Below are 22,468 nucleotides of genomic sequence, written 5' to 3'. Positions count from 1 at the left end.
AAAAAGAGTTGCCAAATCATTAGGATTAAAAAAGTCCAATCGCATTTTTTTCTCTTTGGATCTAGCCCTTCAATTACTTTCAGGGTTAAATGTCAAAGAAATTGGGATCATTTAATTTTTTTAGATTTTTCTTGCTTGACTAAGAGGTGATAGTGCATTAACTTTTGGTTTTCCATTTTTGTGATACTTAGGACTTATTTCAAAAGTTGCTGCATAAAGAGGTCAAAGGTGGTCATGCTGTGGTTGATATTCTAGAGCTTAATAAAGTGCTTAGGAATATCCTTTTCCATTCTTATGTTTGGGACCAGCGCCTGATATATGCATCCAATCCAAGTAAAATTACTCTTCGAGAAGATTCAACAAATTCCTATCAGAGAGATAAGTCAATTGCTTCTATGGAAAAGGTTGTCGAGGCAGATGGGAACACCAGGCCTGAAAGAGGCCATAGCAGTTGTGATTCCTTTGTTTCAGAAACAAAACCTGATGCAATCCTTAACATAGAAAATACTAGTCACCTTAGCCAGCCTGGTCCTTCCCTATATGGTGATGCAAATATCAAAAAGTCAAATTCTCTAGTGTTTGAAGGAGTTGCAGAGAGGGCCTTGCCTGACGGGCAAACTCCCATTCTGACTAGTTTATCTGAAACCCTCGATGCAGCATGGACTGGTGAAACTCACCCTATAAAACTACCACATAAAGAAAATGGTTCTCTACCTCTTGATGCAGCTGTGACAGCAAAATCAAATTCTGATGGTTATACCGACTCTAAACTGCTTCCTGAAGGGCTTGATACTAGATGGAATGGGATGCCTTTTGCAAGATTTTTTAGTTCATTCAACAAAACTCCTGCATGGAATACTCAGAAGCTTGTTGAGTACACCTCGGTTCACATTTTATCATTTCGAGAGTTGGAGCGCCAGATTGGTGCTAGACTGCTTCTGCCAGCTGGTATTAATGATACCATTGTGCCTGTCTACGACGATGAACCCACTAGTATTGTAGCATATGTGCTTGTGTCAACAGATTATCATATCCAGATATCAGAATCTGACAGACCTAAAGACAGCGGAGAGAGTTCAGTTTCATCGTCACTATTTGATTCAGCAAGTCTACTTTCTCATAACTCTTTCGATGAGTCAATTTCCAGTTCACACAGAAGTTTTGGCTCTTCTGATGAGAGCATGTTATCCACTTCTGGGTCTCGGAGTTCGCTAGTTGGGGATCCTCTCTTATACACAAAGGATATGCATGCAAGGGTTTCTTTTACTGATGATAGCTCCCTGGGAAAGGTGAAATATACTGTGACTTGCTACTATGCAAGGAGTTTTGAAGCTCTAAGAAGAACTTGTTGTCCTTCTGAGATAGATTTTGTGCGGTCCCTTAGTCGTTGTAAGAAGTGGGGGGCACAGGGAGGAAAGAGCAATGTTTTCTTTGCAAAATCCCTGGATGATAGATTTATAATCAAGCAGGTCACGAAGACAGAGCTTGAGTCATTCATCAAGTTTGCACCAGCTTATTTCAAGTATTTATCCGAGTCAATTGGTACAGGAAGCCCAACTTGTCTAGCAAAGATCTTGGGCATTTATCAGGTACTTTTTTAAATCAACTTTTGTTCTGATAGCATAGAATTGTTACTAATGACTTATTTTTAGAACATGTTTTCATATTAAATATAGTTGGTAACGTCTATGGTGAAACCATTAGGTGACAGTTTCTGGACTGTTGGATTCTCCAAGACTTTTTTGTCAGTTTCATGTTCAGGTCAATCTTCTAGAAACTGTCACGTTAGCAGTCACAGCATTGCAACCACTTATTGGTTGCATCATAGATTTGGCTTGATTCTCGCTTGTGAATAACGATTCTTTTTCCTAGTGCAAATCATTGATGTTCATCATTTCTCATTGTGTCTTTCTTTTCTTTGAAGGTAACATCAAAGCAGGTCAAAGGAGGGAAGGAAACCAAAATGGATGTTTTGGTTATGGAAAATCTTCTTTACAGGCGTAATATTAGACGGCTTTATGACCTCAAAGGTTCTTCTAGATCGCGGTACAATGCTGATACAAGTGGGAGCAATAAAGTTCTGCTGGATCAGAATCTCATGGAAGCTGTGCTAACCTCTCCAATATTCGTTGGGAATAAGGCAAAAAGGTTGCTTGAGAGGGCTGTGTGGAATGATACTGCATTCCTTGCTGTAAGTCTGATTACCCTTCTTAATGTTCAATCTTTACGATGTACAAATAAGATCCTGTTGTTTAGTTTTTTAATTTCTTTCCAAATAGTCCCCCGCCTAAAAGGCTTGGTTTCTTAACAAAACACTTAAGGAAAGCTAAATTATCTATTAGCATCTAGCAAAAATGTTTTAAACCTTACAAAATAACTACTTTACAAGTTTTACACCACTTGTGAAATGATTTTCTCTCTCTTCTATGGCAACTTCATGCTAAGAAAAAGTCACTTTTCAATATTTACACCTAAACAACTTCAAAATACTTGCCAAAGTAAAATCAATTTTCAGACTTGTAGCCAAATGCAAAAATACCTTATGATTTTACATGAATCACTGTTGCCAGAAACATTTATGAGAATCACTTATTTTTAAGGTTAAACAAACAGTCCCTAAAGTGTACCTCTGTGCACATTCCCTTTACACTGGCTTTCTTTTTTGGTAATGTAGTGTTGCTCTATTGAGATAATATATAGTATGTTATTTGTTCTTGCAGTCAATATATGTAATGGACTATTCATTGCTGGTTGGGGTGGATGAGGAAAAACATGAACTGGTTTTAGGTATAATTGATTTTATGAGGCAGTACACATGGGATAAGCACCTTGAAACTTGGGTGAAAACCTCAGGAATTCTTGGAGGGTCAAAAAATACTACTCCAACTGTTATATCACCTCAGCAATACAAGAAAAGGTTTAGGAAAGCAATGAGTGCATATTTTCTTATGGTGCCAGATCAATGGACTCCTCCAAATTTGCACCCAAGTGGCTCCCAAGCTGAATTTTGTGAGGAAAATTCATGATGTGGGGACCTATTTGATTGATCTGCTCAAAATTTGAACCCTGTAAATGTTAAGTTTCTTGATTCCACCCACACAGGTTTTTTCATCATGTGTTTGTTCTCTATTTTCTCTATATACCAGCCTGTGCTTCTAAATGTACAGTGAATTATTGTTTTCCCTACCTCAGTTTTTATATCATGTATTTCATATTTTGTTTTTTTCATCATACGTTTTCAAATTTTGATTTGCAACTTGATCATAACCTTTTGAAGTTTTTTTGTAATTGCTCCCAACTTCTGGATGATTTATTTTTTAGCTAAATTAAAATTCTGCTTCATATATGCTGTACAATTATTTTCAATTTAGTTCTTTACTTTTTTTAACTTAGTACTTGCATTGAAAACATTTTCGAAATAGTTCTTATTATTAATTTGTATTATAACATTGTTAATTTAATTTCAACTGGAGATACAGTAGAGTATATGAAAGAATAATTTCATTCATTTAGAAGAATCAAGTTGCATCAAGAGTACTCACTGGAAATGCAGCATTTTACAAAAAAAATCTAAAAAACTATTCATCGCACGATAAACACTTACTAGATAAACCGAGTAACAAAATTCCATTGTAACAATTCTCCAATCAGCTAATACTGGAGTAGAGAGTTAGGACTACAGGCAACTCAAGGGATTCCTATTATGATTTTGCATCACTAAATCAGTGGTGAAACTAATTTTGATTAACTGGAAAAGCTATCAGGATGGAAGAGAGCATGTGGGTATCATTCATGGCGTGACAATCACAAGGAAGATTCTGATCACATAATGGTTGACAGATTACATATGAACAACAATAACCAAGCCTTAGTCCTACTAAGTGCAGTCAGCCACATAGAACGATGTCATAATGCCGAAATTTAACCAAGTAAACACCAGATTCTGCATACTGTGGATTGCTTTCAACATACCTAAAATGAAGGTAAAAAATGTCAATGATCACATTCAAGTAACATTCAATGACAGAAGCAAATAAAGCTGCAGTTGAAATCATTTCGTAATGTTGTATAAACTGAGCATGCCAGTTGCAGAAAGTAGAACAAAACTGAATTTTTACTCACGAGATGCATTCATCAAGCCTTTTGAGAAGTGGGAGAAAGTTTTCATTTCCAACATTCATATTTGGAGCCTCTAGAAATGACTGCAGAATTTCCCATCTTCTTCACTCTCACTTCCCTCTCTGCTTTGCTTTCTCTTCTTACATAAACAGTAACACCTTCCTTTCTATTCAAAAACAATCTGCATATGAAGGAAATTAATTTATCCTGTAACTTAGCTTATATTCTTATTATCTCTCATTATCAAGACTTATAAATTCTATTATTAATCTACAATATTAAACTTATTGAATAAAAAATAAGAATTGACATAATAATAACTTCAATAATTATTTTTGAATTATAAAATTGACTTAAATAAGATAAATATTTCACCTTTTTTAGTTTTTTAACACTTGTGATTGGAATGTGATTTGTGACAACAAACAATTCATCTACTATTCTAACAAAGCATTGATCTAAAAAAAGATGTATGTATTAATAGCGTAAAAGTTTTTTACACTATCACTTATTATCAATCGTTCATATTTTATCATGATGAATTTAAAATATAAGTAATACAAATAAATGATGAATGTATAAATATTTATCCTAATGGATATTATTCTCTTGATCTAATGGTTGAACAAAGTTAATATCATAATAGGTAGAAGATGGAGGTTATATCCTAAAGGAAACACTTAAAATTAGAGGGATAGTCAAAATATGCAAATAAACACACAAAAAAGTTGTTCTTGTATGTTTAAAAAATGATTATTAAATATAACTTCATCAACTTTTCTTCCAAGTGTGACTTGTTTTTCTGTAGTGTGTAGATGCAAGATAGTTAAGGGATGAGGTGAAAAATACATAACTCTGAAACCTCTTGAAGGAGTTGGTCATTAATGAACAACTGTGTGAAACCTTCAGCTCCCACCACTATTAGCCATAGGATCAGCATACCAATTATCTTCACTAAATATATGAGTAACCTTTCAGCTTACCAATATTCAACTAAGGTTATGATATTCCTTACTTGTAACTGCCCTCTGACCAATTGAGGATGCACATAACAATGGAGCCGAGTCAATATGCAGAACTAGTTGATTGAAGCCCACTGATGGAACAAGTTTAGGACCCTTTAAATCTTAACCCCTCATATGAGTATTTTGTGTATATACTTGCTGGTCTCAGTTGTACTACTGATACCTCAGTTGAACTTCCAAATATTTATTTTCTGCATTCAACGTTCAATATGTGGATATATACTTGGAATTTACAATCATCAGTCATCACTAGCACAAATTTTATAATATATCGATATCACAGATGCAAAGAGAAATCGTGAGAGGGCAACTGTCAAAAAATAGGGCAACTAAACTGACAAATATTGCAAAATTTGATACTGAATAATTGCAAAATTTGATGCTGAATAATTGCAAATCAGCAGACTTACAAAAGGACACAAATCCCCCCAAAAAAAAACTTCAATTTCAGACACTCTAAACTCAGTCAGTCTTTAACATCTGCAACTCCTTCGGCACAAATCTGAAACCTTGCTTCAGCTTCAGCCAAACAAGGAGAACTTATCACTTTGCATATACGCTCTTCCCCTCTTCCTTTCCTGAGCGCTAGTCTGTCATAACAAAATAACATCATGGTAAGTGGTAAGAACAAACCTAGAAGAGAATTAAAAGTAAACACTTGGTGTTTTGGAGTTAAGACCTTGTTGTTGTAGCATGAGCCATTATGTTGCCTCCAATAGGCTTAACCTGAGGCCCAGCAAAGACCGCAGAACCGTCTACTTGTGAAACTACTTGGTTTGTTATGACAATAGCCACACCAAACTACAATTAAAGGATTAAATTATTAGCTCCAAACTGATTATGCATGACATGTGGTACAATCAAAGAAAAACTCGCATTATTTTATTAATTATTAACAAAAGTCGAACAATGCATGCCTTGTAATTTGAAAACCTGAACACTGAATTAGTTAAATTTAGAAGCTAGAACGTTAGTTGCATTGACATCCTGACTATGCAATTTTACCTCATCTGCTAGCTTCTGAAGGCTCCTGAGGAACTTGGCTAGATGCATTTGCCTAGCTGAAAGTTCCCCCCTGCCGGAGAAATCTGTCCTGTAGAGGGCAGTAGCACTGTCTACTATCATTAGAGCAAACCTGTATATATACACCAAAAAATGTAAGCTTCATAAGTAAGTTTTTGTTGCTCAAACAGTAAGTGTAAAAAAGGGTCAAATTCTGACAACTTGGTATACTGAAACACATCAAGAAATTGAGCTTCCCCACTCAGCACTCACTAATTGAATCACATCATCATCAGCCAAGGAAACTTCACAACCCTTGGCATAATTAAGAAGAAGAAAAACAGGATACCACTGCTAGTAATAGAGTTAGCCTTGAGCACTTGGGGAATCATTTTGTTTTACCTAAAAGACGAATTATCTAGACTTTAGCCCATCTTAACTATATTGAGCATAGGGAAAATCAGAACTCGGAAGTCACACCTTGTTTCCACCATCATTGAAGCTGCTTCAAGCAGAAGCCGTGATTGATGGTCAGTGTTATACGCTCTAGCATAAGCAACATTTTCCAACACATCTGCTCCATTCAGTCCAAACCTGCAGCACATAGCATCATAAGTTTTGAATGCACACATTTACAGGGTAGAGCGTTGATATCAAAAACCATTGTACCTATCTGCTATCTGCAAAAGTCGCTGAGGCCTAAATGTGCCCTCAGCATCTATGTACATGGCTTTTCCCTCACCACCTCCTTGATCTAGTGGTAGCTACAATATCAATAATAAATGGAAAATTTAGGTAATGGCCTAACACAGTAAAGATAAAAGAACCAAAATATATGCCGTGAGCCCGTGACTAAAACCTTCACAAACTCAAATTTTATGCCAAACATAAAACTAAATGCACTAAAACAACAGTTATTCTGGCATGTTATAACTTCTGTTAATCAAATAAAAAGAAGGCGCAGTTTTTTTTTTTCAAAACTCAAATTTTACCACAAAAGGGAAATCACTTACTTGGCAAGTGACACAGAGAGTGTGACACAACTGAGTCTTCCCAGATCGAGATTCTCCATATAACTCTGTGATAGAGCCTGTCTCAATTCCTCCTGGTAGAAGCAGCCACATCAAGTTATGACATTTCATCAGTGAAACATATAATGCTATAAAATATATACCGCATATAAACAATCTCATCATGGGTCTCACCTTCCAATACCTTGTCAAGCTCTCTTGATCCCGTAGTTATCTGAATAATTTCGGCCCGCTGAACATGGAGTTCACTAGCACTAGTAAAACCCATAGGCACCAACTTAGTAGCTGCCAATAAACAAGATAAAACATCACAAGTTCAGTAAAACTTCACAAATACAGAAAAATAAACAAAGTGCGAAAGTGCATTATTCATACCTGCTTCAATAATCTTGTCAACTTTAGCTTCACTGATACCTTTGATTTGCAAAAGGTCTTTCCTAGGAGTGTAAGCAACAGATTCAACAGTGCAAATACCCGCATCTTTAAGCTTTTTAACATCTACAGCTGCTATGCCTGATGCCTGAAATTATGATTAACAAGCCTTAGAGTTTCGTAGCAACTACAATACTATTCTAGGGTTATGCCACATTAGATAAAGGAACTAAACAAGCAAAACCCATTTCAAAGATTGTTAATTTAGCTGCGATTCTAAACAAGAAAACACAAAAGGTATGATCTTTAGCCTTAATCAATAATGGGTATCAGTGATTGGGCCAGAATAAAGAAGAAATCTTTATTGAACACGAAAATTAATTTAAAAGAAAAGGGTTTTTTTCAAGAACCCTTTAGGGAGGAATGTGAAATGTGATTGTTAAATAATGAGTACCTGAAGTTGTTCGACGGGGAAAGGACCGTGTTGTATTTCTTCAACATCGTTCTGTTGTTGTTGAAGCGTTTTGTGTTGTTGCTGCTCCATGATCGGTGTTGATGACGTCAGCCCCCGAAGATTAAATCTTTATCGACACTAGAGAGTGGGGGCAATGAGGGGAACAATGCAAATTCTACAACAAGGAAGGAGAAGGAGAAGGAGAAGGAGAAGAAGAAGGTATAGAAATGGAGGGAAGATAATGAGAATTCAAAAACTTTGAGGGGCGCCAAACTTTGTGTATTTTAAGAGCTTTCGCAATATAGAGGGAGTTTATTGTTAAATAAAATTTATTACTACCGAAAGTATGAACTAATTAATTTTAGGTTTTGGTTATCCCTTTTAACAAGTGTGGTTATTAGACATTTGAATCTTTGACATTTTGGTCATCATGCAATCTAATAAGGTCTTCCAGCATTATATTATTAATTTACTTTTGTTTATCTTTTTTAATATTGTTGTAACTTGTAAGTTGATTTTCCATATTAAACCTTTGCTCTTAATTTTCAATTTTTGAGTGTGCATTACAAGTGTTAAAGATTATTGACATAGACCTTGTCTATTCCAATAATATTAATTTCATACCGTAGAAAACCTTAAGGTATTAGTTTTATGAGTCTTTCCTTCTTATAAATTCTTTTACTCCTCCTCACATATCTATTGTCGGACTTCACACTTGAATAAACCCAACAAAATCAAACATTAATACATATGTATCAAATTGAGAATTAGCCTAAGACCAGAGTTGTATACTACTCCTAAGATATATGTTGGAGAGAGGAGTTTGAACTTAGGGAAAATAAATAATGAAAATAAGAGAAGTAACTTAAATTAATTTTTATTTCATTAGTTGCTTAATTTTGATGGATCATTGATCTAAATATTTATATATTATGGACTACATGAGAATTAACTTGATACCAAAGAATAGATGGGGATAATTATAAAATAAGCTAAGGCATACTAAAGAATAAAAAATCATCTTCAATATTGTTTAAAGTAAAAAAAAAATACCCACGTTGATGGATAAATTATTACATATAAGAGATTTTTTCTAATAAGTGCAATTTTATAATTTTTAATTCCATCATTCATATAATCAACTATTTGAAACAAGCAAAGATATAATTCTAACATTGATAAACCCTAAAGCTTCATTAGATTCTTAGAATGCAGAAGCTCAAAAATTTGATTATTATAAGTGACATTTATTAGGGGAAGCACATCTGCTCTCCTACAATTTGTGAAACTGTATGTGAGATGGATTTGTGATTGGTTAGAAAAAATATTTTTAAATTAAAATTTAATTATTAAGTATTTTTTTTTGTCAATCACAAGCTCATGGTACATGGAGTGACACAAACTGTGAGACAACAGATGTGTCAGAAAAATATGATTGGTCAGAAAAATTGTGTTACTCCATGTGCTAGGAGATATGATTGGTCAGAAAAATATTTAATAATTACAACTTTAATTTAAATATTTAAATCAACCAGAGTTATAAAGTTATGGTACATGAAGTGATACAAAAAGTGAGATAATATATGTGGTCCTTGTTGAAAAGGACAATCATACATCTCAAAATGGATTAGTTCTACACCTAAAAAGGTGATGAATACCCTTGATAGCACAAAAAAAAAACTACAACTGAAATTAGCGAAAAACTTTTAGGATTTTTTTGCAAATTAATTTTAGAGAGAAAATAAATAAAATGAAAAGTTAAGGAGCATTTACTTCTAAAAGACCCAACACAAGTACCCTTAATATATGTTTTGTAGGTTAAGTTTTAACAGGGATTAATAAAAATAGAAGACATTATAGATATTAAACCTTTTTTCATTTATTTATCTTCAAAACTTAACTCTTACAATATATAAGTCAGGCCAAGCTAGAATTTTTCCATCAATAGCCAAATAGGTCATCTTAAACTTTTCTCAAAAACATATATAGCTAACAAATGAGACTTAGGTTATCCAAACACTTATTAGCTTTAATTTGTCAATTTTTTAATTATATTAATATTCATATTATACTACTTTAATATAACTAAAATAATTACATCTCAAATCTAAACATAAAATATAAGAAAAAATAATAATATTATTCATATTAAATAACCATAATTAAAAATTACAAGTCTGTTTGGCACATAACATAATAAATTAAATAGGTTTCCACCAAAAAATAAAACTCAGGCCAATAGTTTTGTAATGGCTAGAACATTACTACACAGTTCAGAGAAGTAACTATTGCGTTTAGTAAGAGGAGAAGTTATCTCCAAATCCTTAAAACCTTCCTCACATGTGTTACCATTTGTCATAGCAGTTGATAATAACATATTAACTTTTTTATAATCTCCTTTATCAAGTGCTGTTGCTGATTCCTTCAAATTCTCCATAGCTTCTGTATATTCCTCATCACAATCATTTAAGACACTTGATATATCACTCTTTTTACTTTCATCAGAGGATTTTAGTTCATGAACATAGGCTAATATCTTTGACCCTTCTGCTAAGGTTACATTTATTGCAATCTTAGCTAGCCCTTTAGGATCTGCTGTGTTGCTACCAGGAACAGATGTTAAGGAAGAAATACATGTTTGAGAATGAAGGGTGTTTTTGCATGTTTCAGTAATCAAATCATTTCCCTTTTCTTCTGTGTTTTCTAGCTTGGCACATTGAGCCAACAATACAAAGCAAGTCATCAACAAGATTGTTGCATGCATTCTTGATGCCATCTTTGTTGCCTGTAGTTTTTGTTATGTGCAAAGGTAGAATCTCAACTGATAGATTATATAGAGAAGTGATAGATTATATTTAGACATTTTCTAATCATAGGTTTGAAGGGTATAGAAAATTGGTGGTTGAGAACCATTCAAGCTCTATCAGTGCCAAAATAGGAGATGGTTGTGTTGATCCTTGTACAAATTGGTTACACTAAAATTCTATAAAAAACAAATTCTATAAAAAGCATGTCATGATTATGAGGCATTTGCTTTGCTCACAAGGTACATGATTTAAGAATGGTAGTTATTAGAAATGTGTATAAATTTTATGTAAATTTCAAAATTTTACCATGGTTATATAAGCTATAGTTTCATCAACAAAAAATGTTGGTTCTAAAAAAAAATAGCAGGTTCAACTTTGTTATATTATACTATGTGAATTTTATACTTTTTTTAAATATATTCTTCTAAATCTTTCAATTATTTTATAATCCTTTTCATATTAAGTATCGATATAAATCATATAATGCGGTATCCTTGTCTCTTACCAATTTGTAATGAGTAAATACCAAATAAGAAGAGGCTAGCATATTTCATCAACTCAAGTGTTCAAGCATTCAGGTCAACCCTATAATATCTACTACTAATAGTAGAAGCCCCCAATAGAAGGTACCCATGTTGTCTGTATAACACAAGTATCTTAGGTTTGCATGTGGGCTTGAGTGTATAAAGTGTTTTGGTATCCCTCAAAGCGACACTTAGCAAACACCACATGATCTGCTTGCACTCTAGGAACATAAATTTGTTGTCTCACATCATGTCTCATAGTTATCAACCACCAATGATAATGAAACCAAAATAATAATAATAATAATAATGAGACAATGATCAGAGTGACTGGACCAGCAACAAACCATTCGCATTATTCTTCATTAGCGGAACGGCGTGTAAGACATGATATGAAACAACAAATTTAGTGTTCATAATCTATCAGGTACCACTTGATATCCTTCTAGTTTGTGTTCAGTAACAAATTGCACCATGCATATATAGTAATAAGGAAAGAAAAAAATATCCGTAGGATATGTTAGAACTGCACCACTTTCTGTATCCCCTCTTGTAAGTCTTCAAGCCTATCCTTAGGAAAAGAATATGAAAAATGTTAAACCCATACTACCTATTTTAGGTGTGAGTGACTTAGGGAATACAAATTTTCACCCGTACTCATTTTGAAGAAGATAATTCTAGTATTACAATTATTTTTTCAAGACTAATGTTATTTGTACACATCATTTGACATCAACATTCTAACACAATTGCTTCTCAGAATAAAAGCAATGAAATAGCTTTTACAAAAAAGAGTGAGAAGTGTGTGACCCTTCTTTGTTCTCAAAAGGGATTGTCAAAGTGGTAGTGTCAAATAAATTAGTACCACTGACATCTGAAATATGGATTTGTGAACACCCTTATCTCGGTGTCCGACACGTATCCAACACGATACGTTCAGATTCATGAAGGATATGTATCCGTAAAGTATCCAAAAATAAAAAAAGTAAAATAAAATAAATGAATATTAAGACAGTATCATGTTATTTTTCAATAAAATATATGATAATATATATTAGTTTTAATAAAATATGATAAGATATATTCGTTTTCAATAAATATTAACTTATTTAAAGGTCACAAAAACTCATACCAACACATCATCACACTGCATTGACCCTCTAATAGCCGGTCCACCATACCGACTCCCCAATCTACAATATTACCGTCAAAGAGGAGATGAAATTGATACTATTCATGTTTATAGGGCTAGACAATAAATAATTTTATGAATTATTCTGCTATATTTTCTAGTTTTGGTAGTTAGAATTTTGGAGTACAGTTATTTTCAATTTCCATTATATATTTTACTTTAGATATTTTAATTTACACTTATAATTTTATCTTATCTTATACACGTATCCTTGAACGTATCTTATCCTATATTTTAGATAAAATATGTATCTACATATCCGATTATCCTACACATATCATATCCCTGCTTGATAGCCACTGACATTGCAGTTTCTTTAATAAGATTATAACGTGTTTCCATAGCCATAAATGTTTTCATACTTGATAAGTAGGCATTAGATTTGCTTATAAGGTAATCTTAAGAATGGTATAGTTACTAAGAACAACTATGAATTTTACGTGCAATACAATATTTTACCATGGTTCTATGAGCTAAAGGTTTAAAAAAATTGCCGTTCTGCAAAAAAAGTAGTGACTTTCAATTTTTATGCCAATAGCTGACACGAGAGTCCATACAGCAGAATTATATAAATTAAAATTTTTTTTTTTTTTGCTGTAAAGAATAACCCAAGGGGAAAATTTGGTTTGCTATGTAACTATCTAGTTTGAAGGCCTAATAAGGTGGCAGATTTGAAGAAACAAAAATTTGTACTGCTACTATTTTGTCTTTCAAAAGAGAAGGTATTAGTTTCCATTGCATTAGTTTGTAAAATGAGACAATTCAATATACATCTCACATTAAAGTGAATAGTAGCAGTAATTACACCAAGGCCAAAAACATGTAGCATATGTGATTAGTTACCATTCAGGCTAATACTTAAAATTGATCAATAATACATTCCTTGAATTGAAGGTACACCTGTGCCTTGAACCCAAGTGCCTTTCAAGAATTGAGTCACTGTGAACTTGGTAGCATCCTCCTTCTTAATAACCTTGTAGCCAGGCCAATTGACCCTAGCTTTGGTGCTAGCACCAGGTCCTGTGTTGTTGAACTCGGCGTAATACAATGTGTCGAGTGCGAAGTTACCAGCCCAAGGTGTCCATCCTTCAGGGTGAATGAACTCATCTATCTCAGATTCCATAACAATTGTTCTTGAGTACTCTTTCCATGGCCTGCCAAGGTAACTCCTGATTTTGTCCTTCACTGGAACCAACGAATCATCGGCTTTGATATGACATTTTTGAAGAACAATGCCAGTGGTTTGTTGCTTGTCCATTCTCCCTTGGGCTGTGACCATGTTCTGCTGGTTGTCCAGTGGCTTTCTAACATTCATGATGCAGTTCTGGAACACAACAGCTGCATCACCAAAGATGAAATCAATGGTCCCTGTAATGATGCAACTACGGTAGAATTGTCTGTGGGTTTGAGTGTATAGAGTGTCCTGGTATCCCTCGAAGCGGCAGTTGGCGAACACGGCACGATCTGCTTGCACTCTAGCAGCCACTGCTTGATGTCCGTCTGGTCCAGCAGTGTTTCTGAATCCCATTGCTTTGCCTATAAATCCCTCTCCAAGTACAACTGCACCATGCATGTATACCAATAGAAGTTAGTTAAGCATCATTTGTAGTATAGAGTATGTTTCAACATGTTTACCAAATATGTGTCAAACACTCATGACTTATGTACGGTTCCTACATGTTTACCAAATACTACCTAGTCTTACTGATCATGCTTGCCATGCTAATATTTAACACTAATTTTCTTAACCATTCGAATTTGAGAAAATGATTGTGAACATGTTTTATAAGGATGTAATATTTTTATGGTGAATAATAAAGGGAGTTTAGTACTTACCAAAACTTGCAGTTAGGAAAGTCCTAACTCCATCCCTGAAGTTTTTGTTGCCAGTGATAATACTCTTTTGTGATCCTTCACCATAGAGGGTTATATTTTGCATTTTCTTTGTTATTGTGACTGTTTCATCATACACTCCTTCTTTGACAAAAACCACATATCTTCCCTTATATGTTTCAGGGATGGCTTTCAAAGCTTCAGAGATGGTTTTAAAGTTTCCACTGCCATCTTTTGCAACAGTAACATTAGGTGTAGGTTTGTCATCAGCAGCCTTCAAAACCCTTCTATCCCCATGTCTCAACCATTCAGGGTAACCTTCTTCATCCAAAGAATAAACATGGGACTCGGAATTCTCCGACAACAAGCGACCACCAATGGACTGGAATGTTGAAAGGAGTGATCCAACCTTTTGCACAATGGCAAGGGAGTTGCTAATGAATTCTCTAGAATCCTTGAATAGAGTATTAAGATCTTTCTTCAACTTAGAATTTTCAGGAAAACCATCAATACATGTTTGTTGATAAGAGATAACAGCACTTAACCAACTATTAAAATCAGGACTCTTCGACGAAAATTTATTGAAATCAACCCTACCAAGTTCAGATAAAGAGGTTGCCAAATCTTCCTTAGCATCTCGAAACAATTGCTTGCAATCTTCAAATGCACCTTTCTCTTCCTTGGACTCAAACTTCAAGGTGTTGGTTTTATTAAAGGCCTTGCTAACCTCTTCCTCAGCAAATTTAACATAGAGTTTGAGAATATCTTTAGGATGTGTGAGATTAGGGTCCTTCTTCACAGCCTCACTCAATGGTCCTTCACATTTTTGTTTATAATCTGCTGAGCTACACACCATCTTCACAACCCTTTCAGAATGTGTAATATGGTTGCTTTCGGAAGAAGCTTCATTTTTTTCCTGTCCAAAACCATAATGTGTGGTAGCAACAAAGAATGCACAACCTATTAGACCAACAAGGAGAATGGAAGAAACAACACCAATGATGACTCTCTTCCTAGTCTTTTGTCTATTGTCATTTCTACGCCGTTCCGAGATGAGGTCGAAATCTTGAAAGGCCATTTGTGTAAGTTGTTCTAAGACAGAGAGGAGAACTCTGCCTTAGTGTCCAAGGTTCAAAACAAGGGAGGAAAAACAAAGAGATGGTGTCTCTATCTCTATGTTTTCTCTTTGGAAATATGGTTTTGTTTATTATTTAAAACCTTAATATGGTTTGGTTTGCATGGGAAGACCAGGGTGTAGTGGACAAGCGACACTTCAGGTTTTTCTATTTTTTGAAAGTTCTTTGGTTAAAAGTTCCAAATTAAAACCATTTTTGTCTTCATTTTCAACCTTATTTCTCGTGAACTTATCATATCCTTCACACCAGCTTTCAATATCCTTCTCTATTTTTTCTAAGTGTTTGACTTAGATTTCTCAAAAAATAGAATATATACCTGTAAATCAAGTAAATCAAGTAAACCAACCCAACATGCTAATTGCTATTCTTCAAAATGAGAACATTATCATGTACACACGTTTTATGAGGATGTCACATTATTGTTTTTTTCCCTTCATTTTAACGTCTTATAAGACCTTTAAGACTATTGGTTATGGAACATATATATTTTTTATGAGAAAATGTAGAAATAGATATATGAGAAGATAGGCTAGATTTTGTCGGTGGAAAGGTGGAGATAAAAAAGGATAAGAATGTGAAGAGACAAAGAAAATAGTTGAGTTTTAAGGAGGGACTAGGAAGTAATAAAATCAGATACAGTCATGCACTCATGCAGCATATTGAGAGAATATGACAAAATGGATTAGTAAGAATAAAATGAAGTAAAACACATGAACTAGTATGTCTCATTTTCCATTAACCATGTCATCAAAGTTTATTTCCTGACTTGGTTTTGCTTTTGCTTCTCATTCTCCTCGTTCTTGGGGTTGCATATATGATATAATCTTACTATTTTTTTTATCAACTTACATTTTACATCTAAATGTTATACACACATGCATATATTATATAAGGAGCCTAAGGTGGCGGTTTTTCTTTTCAGTTTCATTCTTTGAAATGTATGGTAACATCACAACAAATTGATGCTCATCAAACTCAGCCATAACCATTTTCATCTTCTTCCAATGATAGCAGCAACTACCCTTCTGAGACACTACCACCCTCTCCCTCTTCATCTATGTCTGTCTCAAGTGTATTCAGAAATAGTAGGAAGTTAGCAACTCCAAAAGAAATGATCTAAGAACCGACCTCGGACTTGGTCTTATAAATAGTATCTCTCACTCTTTTCAATCTGAATTAGCATTCAATTCACAACCAAGGAGCAAATTCTCTCTTTCATATTGTTCTCAATGGCACTTTTCTGAAGCTAAAAGCTAGTATGCTTAATAGACTTTTGTTACTTTCTTTTGATATTAGTGTTTGTGTAGTAGACTGTGATATGTTTATGTATTCATAATATATTATTAGTTGAATTAACATGTTAATGTAATCCTTCAGGGAGCATATCTTTGATTATCAACCAACTAAGTCCATACTAAGGAGCACTCTTGTTGAGAAGCAGACCCAGCTCGTCAAAGTCTACATTGAAGGCAATCCATAGGTAGAAAACTAAATCTGTTGGAATAAAAATACTAAATCATTTCCCCTTGCTCTTTCTTTTCTTTTTGAATCAGGACAACTATATTTAAGAGATCAAAATTGTGTTTTCCAACTGGAAACAGTCTCTCTGCTGGTGGAGTTAAGGTTGCATACATCAACATTCCCCATATCCCACTAAATAAGAGCCTCGTGCACTTGACTGCCTTTTTTAGACCCCAACCACTTAACTCTGGAAGTTTTCATGTTTTAACTTAGGATGATCAAGAAGAGTATTGGATGATGGTTGAAGATGTGCCATGGGAGTAAATGATATATATTATTACTACTGCATATTAGTTTTGCTGTCAGCACATGGGAACTCTTCCATTTTGAGTATTTTGACTGTTTTTCATTGTACACAATGCAGAATTTTTCTTGACTAATATGAAGAGGCTGAGGATCACAAGAGCTAACAGATGCTAGTTATTTTAATAATGCACAGAAGCTCCTTCTCTTAAGTATCACTGTTCATGAAGTTTTGTTATGGTCACTACTTAGTAGGTGGATCATACCTATTGTCAATTCAATGCATAGCTATAGACTTTTGATGCATGGCATCCCCATTCATCAATCTTATTCTTACCTACAAATCTACAATGCATAGCTATAGTGTTTTTTGTTGTCAAGTCATTCATATTCAACATATTTTATAGTTCTACTAGTCAAGAAGATAAGAAACAAAGTTGCTTTTCATTGCTCAGGCTGAATAGGGTGTGTGTCTTATATACTTCGTTGATTGTAACTGTAAACTCTTTGTCTAACAAGAGGAAATACAATATACTGGTGCGTTCTTCTTGGGTTACAATATTATTATCTATTATTGTACTCGTACTCTATATACCACGATCAAATGGACACCATTATGGTTAGAAAACTCACTTGTAACTTTTATACAAGCAGGTTTTAATAGCAGTAATATCAATTTAAGAACATTTATGCTTACTAGTTCGGATCTCTGCCTAGTTATTTAGGTAGAAAAAACACAGAAATTCACTATTCCAATGTATTTATTGATGCTGACCAAAATGAGAAAAAACATAACCATGCAGTTACATTTCCTCAACCTCAGCCTACCCTATACTCTCTAGTCCTCTAGGTCTCCTTGAAGCTGCTTCAGATAATTTATCACTTCCTCAAGAATGTATGGAGATACTTCAGACACCATTACCCTAGCACTTCATATAGAAAGGGTGGTTGCTGCAAATCCTTGCTGCGAGATTTAGAGACTATGAAACTACCAATGACATCAGTTGTTGTTCCACTTCTTTCCAGTTCTTAACTTTGGTCACCAAAGGGTGCTTATCAACAGACTCATCCTTGCTCCAAGGATATGAGTCTTCATAATCAAAAAGTAGGACTCTAATTCCGGATTCAGCACACTCCATGGCATATCGTGGGTTATCATCAATAAGAACCTTGGCATTTAAAGACCTGTAATAGTAGTGCACCAGAAGTCCATCAACAATAAAACATTGTAACCACCAAGATTGCACCTCTAAATATAGGAAAAAGAAATTAATCTTATGCAGTTCTCCAGTTTGGGAACCAACTACTAAGAATGATAAAGACACAGCAGTAGGAAAAAGTACAGTGGGAAGCACAGTTTTGGCACTTGAACATCATCACAGTGTCCATAGGAGCCAAGACATTGAACAGAGAGCATTACAGTTTTAAGCCAATCAAAGAAATGCAGGTGAAGCGGACTAAGGGGGCATACCTACAAATCTCGGACTTCGGTCTTGACACCCCATCAAGAGCAAAGTGGTTACCAAAGTGAATCTCATGGAACAGTCCTGGGTAATTCTTCTCTATCCATTCAATTGTGTGATCTTTAATTACATTCTGCCGTGATCTGATCATTAACAAACAATAACAGCACCAGTTAGCCAGCAGTGACAAGATTCCTTTACAAAATGAAGAAGGTTCAATATCAAAAGCATACGTTACAACGGATAGGTTACAATATCTTGATAACTTCTGAAGAGCCAACTGAGCACCTGGTAGAGGGTGGATCCCGGACTTAAAATATGGTGTCTTAAAAAACTCATGAACACGAAAATCAGCTGCAGAACAAGATATTGGTCTTTCAATCAGTTAATTAGTTGTCATGAAGCATAAATATTTTTTGCTGGGCATAAAACCTTCTTTTCATTAAAAATGTTTGACCAGCCCAGCACAAATTGGAAATCAATTTTCCCCTTTCTTCACTATGGACGCTCCCCATTGGCAATGTATTTTCTGGAAATGCACAGCAACACTGAAGAACCAACTTAAATTGAATAGTTCAAGGAATGTGCATGTTACCAATTGAACTTGACTTATCATAACATGTCAGTCGTGAAAACAAAATAGTTACAATTTACACGGAATCTGATCCTAAGAAATATCACTCGGATTTCAAAACAAAAGACTCTTCAATCAATGAGCTTGGTGAAAATCAAATGAGAAGGAAATAACTTCTTTCCCCCCCAAAATTTCATAAGAAATGGAGTAGCAAAACATTTCATAAAATGGAATATGAGTGAAACGATCTGAGAGATATGCAATTACCTTCATCACGCGAGCAATTCCATATCTGTAACAGAAATGAAGGATGCATTAGACTCCAAATAAGAACATGCACATACTCACAGAAATATGATGGACTAAAAGGGTTGTAAGATAAAATAAGGATGATCTTTTTATCAGTGAATTTTTAAATATACCACCAGTGCACAAGCTTGTTACAATGAATGCAAAACAATCAGGTAGTTGCATCTCGAGACAACAATTATATAAGTAGGATTTCCCGTACAACCATTTTGGTCAATCATTTCTAATTCTACATAATTAAATAAGTATGCAAAGATGAGCCTCTGGAAGAGCATGCAAGTTGCTGTCATATACATTATTTAATATTAACAAAGCAAATACAAATTTAACTTATCATGAAACAACAGAATTACCAAACCAGACATAAATTTATACCTTGAAGAACTCATACACGTGATACTCAGAAACAGAATACTCTGATGAATATCGATCTGCAATGAACTTGTTGAGAGCCGATACAAAATTTCCCAATACTGCTTGTAAAACAGAGGATGAAAAAACATACATCAGAAAAAAATGGATAATGCTAGAATTCAGATAAATATCGGTCAGTCTACAGTGGATTGGAAAGTAAAGAAAGAAATACAAGTAATCTAATGTGATACTTCACTAAATGATGACAACTATGAGATGTAGGGAATTATTTATTATTTATATGCACCAGGAGCTCACAATTAAATAAAAAATAAACATATAAGTTTATTCAAGCTAATAAGAATAACACAACTCAAACTACTAATAAAACACAAGCAGGACTGCTTAGTGTGCTCTAAAACGACAACTTAAGCATATACATATATACATACCCTCGTCAACATCCACAGCAACAGCTAGTTTATGGGTCAAACGTTGATCACGAAAACAAAAAGGTTTAGCAGGGCTTCCACTCGGCCATTCAATGTCACTGTTAACTGAAGCAGCATCATGTTCATCACCCCGAACAGAATTCTCCTGCTCTAAATCAATTAACATTGGAGGTCGAGGAAGAGATACAAAGCTTTGAGGCCTAGACTTTGCATTCACCTTGATCCTTTTAGTATCATTACCACTAATACTGACATCAAAGCTACAACACCTAACACTAAACCCATTGCTTCTACTAACCCCAAAAACATTATCATAAATCAGATTACGAATATTTGGTAAAGATACATAGCTGCTGCCACGATCATACGAAGAAAGAGGGTTCTGCGAAAAGGACTTGCTCAATTGGGTACAAGGATCATAGCCTATGAAATATGCCATGAGAGGATTATGGTGACGGTGATGCCCTAACAAGAAGCGCACAGGGTCTTCAATTCTCTTTAATCTAAACATAATAACACCAGAATCTTACTCCTATATTCTAGCATCACTATTCACCATAAAAAAGGGACAAACAGATAAAATTGACGGCAAAAGGATGCAAAATTCCTTTTTCAAAAAAGAATAAATCCCAAAACTGATTGGGTGAAACACTGCAATCAATCAATAAGAACCGATCTTTACTTAGCCAATCTCATTCGGAGACAAAAGGGTATCTTCCAATCACAACTGATATTAACCCTAGAAATAAATATAGTGAAATTCTAGTCAATCCAGTTCCATGGAAAGTGGGTCCAATGATTCAAATCTCGGTCCACGTCAGATCCAGTAAAAAAGTGAACTTTGAAAGGGGGAATGGATGAGCAATAAAATTGAAAAAAATTCGTTGAGGTTGAGAAGAAATTGAAGAAGATGGCCAAAGCTTAGAACTAAATATGCATAAAAGATTAAGAATCTTTGGAAGTGGGTGATTTATTCAAGCTTCTCATTCTTTCCACAGTAATTAGTTGTGGATTTCCTTTACATAGAATCATCTAATATCTTTGGATTGAAACTCCTCTGATAAGTTAGAATTTATATCGTGTTGTTTAGAGAAGAGAAAACAAAGTAATTGGTTGTTAATGCGGAAATTAGGGCACCGGTTTCGATATCCTTCTTTTGTTACGTTTGGATTATCCTTTACTACTAGCCTTATTTTACAAGAAATATTTACATACAAACAATATAAAAATTTATACACATTTAATATATAATTAACCACTTATTTATATTATATTTTTACAAGTCAATGATTGATGAAATTAATAGATGATGATATAATAACAGTGTAAAAAATATCATCTTTTTCTCATTTTATAAATGTTTTCTTATGCTAATCGTGCTCATAAAAATGAGTTGAATCTTATCTGATTTGGTCCAGTTTGCTATGTAACTGGTCCGGTTTAAAACTAGATTAAATATTATAAATAGAATGTAAAATCTATTTATTGATAGTATAAAGATTATACACATACATTTTATTATTCATCATTTATTTTAATTATATTTTTTATAAAATCAAAAATCAATAAAATTAAACATCAATAATAAATGATGCAATGACATTGTATAAAATATATATAATGTGATTACATCCATCTTTTCTTCTTATAAATGGCCCAGGACTTCATATTGATAAGTCAATTCAAATGATTATTCATACTCGAATAATCTTAAATTAGTATTTGACTTAATCTTATTCTATGCTTTAAATTAATTCCATATCTTGTATCTTAATTTGTTTTATAATTGTTAAAACTTGGCCTGTTCCTGTACGGTATAGTGTTGTATGTGAATATATCCATCTAATACCATATTGGGGCATCATTGATAATTACTACTCCTATTGCTTCACTAACAACGATTATTTAACATAGATAAATCAATTTTTATTGAAAATAGTGACATATTAGTACTTTTAATTGATTAATTATAACAAATCTCAGATAGTTCTTTTAGTTAATTTATTTATTGGATCCAGCTTACAAATGTCAAAAGAATATTAATTAAGGATAAAAAA

General features: G+C 33.9%; 5 protein-coding genes and 1 long non-coding RNA gene across 10 annotated transcripts in view; 2 read left to right on the top strand and 4 right to left on the bottom strand.

The window, feature by feature from the left end:
- Positions 1 to 3,306, top strand: part of LOC109362289 (1-phosphatidylinositol-3-phosphate 5-kinase FAB1B-like) — an 11,161-nt gene extending 7,855 nt beyond the window's left edge. For both annotated transcript variants that reach the window (XM_019607979.1, XM_019607978.1), the window contains exons 10-12: positions 192 to 1,589; positions 1,925 to 2,191; positions 2,721 to 3,306. In XM_019607979.1, coding sequence (XP_019463524.1) covers positions 192 to 1,589; positions 1,925 to 2,191; positions 2,721 to 3,026 — 1,971 coding nt within the window. In that variant the 3' untranslated portion in view covers positions 3,027 to 3,306. The remainder of the gene's footprint in view (positions 1 to 191; positions 1,590 to 1,924; positions 2,192 to 2,720) is intronic.
- LOC109361651 (DNA repair protein RAD51 homolog) lies at positions 5,321 to 8,300 on the bottom strand. Of its 2 annotated transcripts, XM_019607169.1 has the most exons (9): positions 8,004 to 8,297; positions 7,553 to 7,697; positions 7,352 to 7,462; positions 7,160 to 7,251; positions 6,816 to 6,910; positions 6,627 to 6,740; positions 6,150 to 6,279; positions 5,824 to 5,945; positions 5,321 to 5,734 (listed from the first exon to the last, which is right to left on the bottom strand). In XM_019607169.1, exons 1-9 carry the CDS (start codon positions 8,091 to 8,093, stop codon positions 5,611 to 5,613), a joined length of 1,023 nt encoding a protein of 340 aa, XP_019462714.1. In that variant the 5' UTR covers positions 8,094 to 8,297; the 3' UTR covers positions 5,321 to 5,610. The 2 variants fall into 2 exon arrangements, with proteins under 2 accessions (XP_019462714.1, XP_019462715.1); XM_019607170.1 differs by lacking the exon at positions 5,321 to 5,734 and having other exon boundaries at positions 5,833 to 5,945; positions 6,078 to 6,279; positions 8,004 to 8,300.
- LOC109361653 lies at positions 6,835 to 7,507 on the top strand. The gene is made up of 2 exons (XR_002109312.1): positions 6,835 to 6,906; positions 7,147 to 7,507. It is a non-coding gene; the product is annotated as an uncharacterized LOC109361653 (long non-coding RNA).
- LOC109362004 (putative invertase inhibitor) lies at positions 9,561 to 10,819 on the bottom strand. Its single transcript, XM_019607577.1, has 2 exons — positions 10,221 to 10,819; positions 9,561 to 9,578 (listed from the first exon to the last, which is right to left on the bottom strand). Exon 1 carries the CDS (start codon positions 10,777 to 10,779, stop codon positions 10,234 to 10,236), a length of 546 nt encoding a protein of 181 aa, XP_019463122.1. The 5' UTR covers positions 10,780 to 10,819; the 3' UTR covers positions 9,561 to 9,578; positions 10,221 to 10,233.
- Positions 13,235 to 15,569, bottom strand: LOC109361649 (pectinesterase-like). 2 transcript variants are annotated; one of them, XM_019607167.1, is made up of 3 exons: positions 14,363 to 15,569; positions 13,390 to 14,086; positions 13,235 to 13,349 (listed from the first exon to the last, which is right to left on the bottom strand). In XM_019607167.1, the coding sequence occupies exons 1-2, from the start codon at positions 15,435 to 15,437 to the stop codon at positions 13,395 to 13,397; spliced, it is 1,767 nt and encodes a 588-aa protein (XP_019462712.1). In that variant the 5' UTR covers positions 15,438 to 15,569; the 3' UTR covers positions 13,235 to 13,349; positions 13,390 to 13,394. The 2 variants fall into 2 exon arrangements, with proteins under 2 accessions (XP_019462712.1, XP_019462711.1); XM_019607166.1 differs by having other exon boundaries at positions 13,235 to 14,086.
- On the bottom strand, positions 17,728 to 21,550 carry LOC109362196. 2 transcript variants are annotated; one of them, XM_019607832.1, is made up of 7 exons: positions 20,412 to 21,550; positions 19,981 to 20,078; positions 19,564 to 19,588; positions 18,956 to 19,076; positions 18,731 to 18,865; positions 18,204 to 18,444; positions 17,728 to 18,111 (listed from the first exon to the last, which is right to left on the bottom strand). In XM_019607832.1, exons 1-6 carry the CDS (start codon positions 20,920 to 20,922, stop codon positions 18,240 to 18,242), a joined length of 1,095 nt encoding a protein of 364 aa, XP_019463377.1. In that variant the 5' UTR covers positions 20,923 to 21,550; the 3' UTR covers positions 17,728 to 18,111; positions 18,204 to 18,239. The 2 variants fall into 2 exon arrangements, with proteins under 2 accessions (XP_019463377.1, XP_019463376.1); XM_019607831.1 differs by having other exon boundaries at positions 17,730 to 18,444; positions 20,412 to 21,549.

Source organism: Lupinus angustifolius, chromosome LG12 (genome assembly GCF_001865875.1).
Source record: "Lupinus angustifolius cultivar Tanjil chromosome LG12, LupAngTanjil_v1.0, whole genome shotgun sequence".
In the NCBI taxonomy this organism is placed as follows: domain Eukaryota; kingdom Viridiplantae; phylum Streptophyta; class Magnoliopsida; order Fabales; family Fabaceae; genus Lupinus; species Lupinus angustifolius.
The sequence above is the reverse complement of the archived record's forward strand: the minus strand, read 5'-3'. Positions and strand labels throughout refer to the sequence as shown.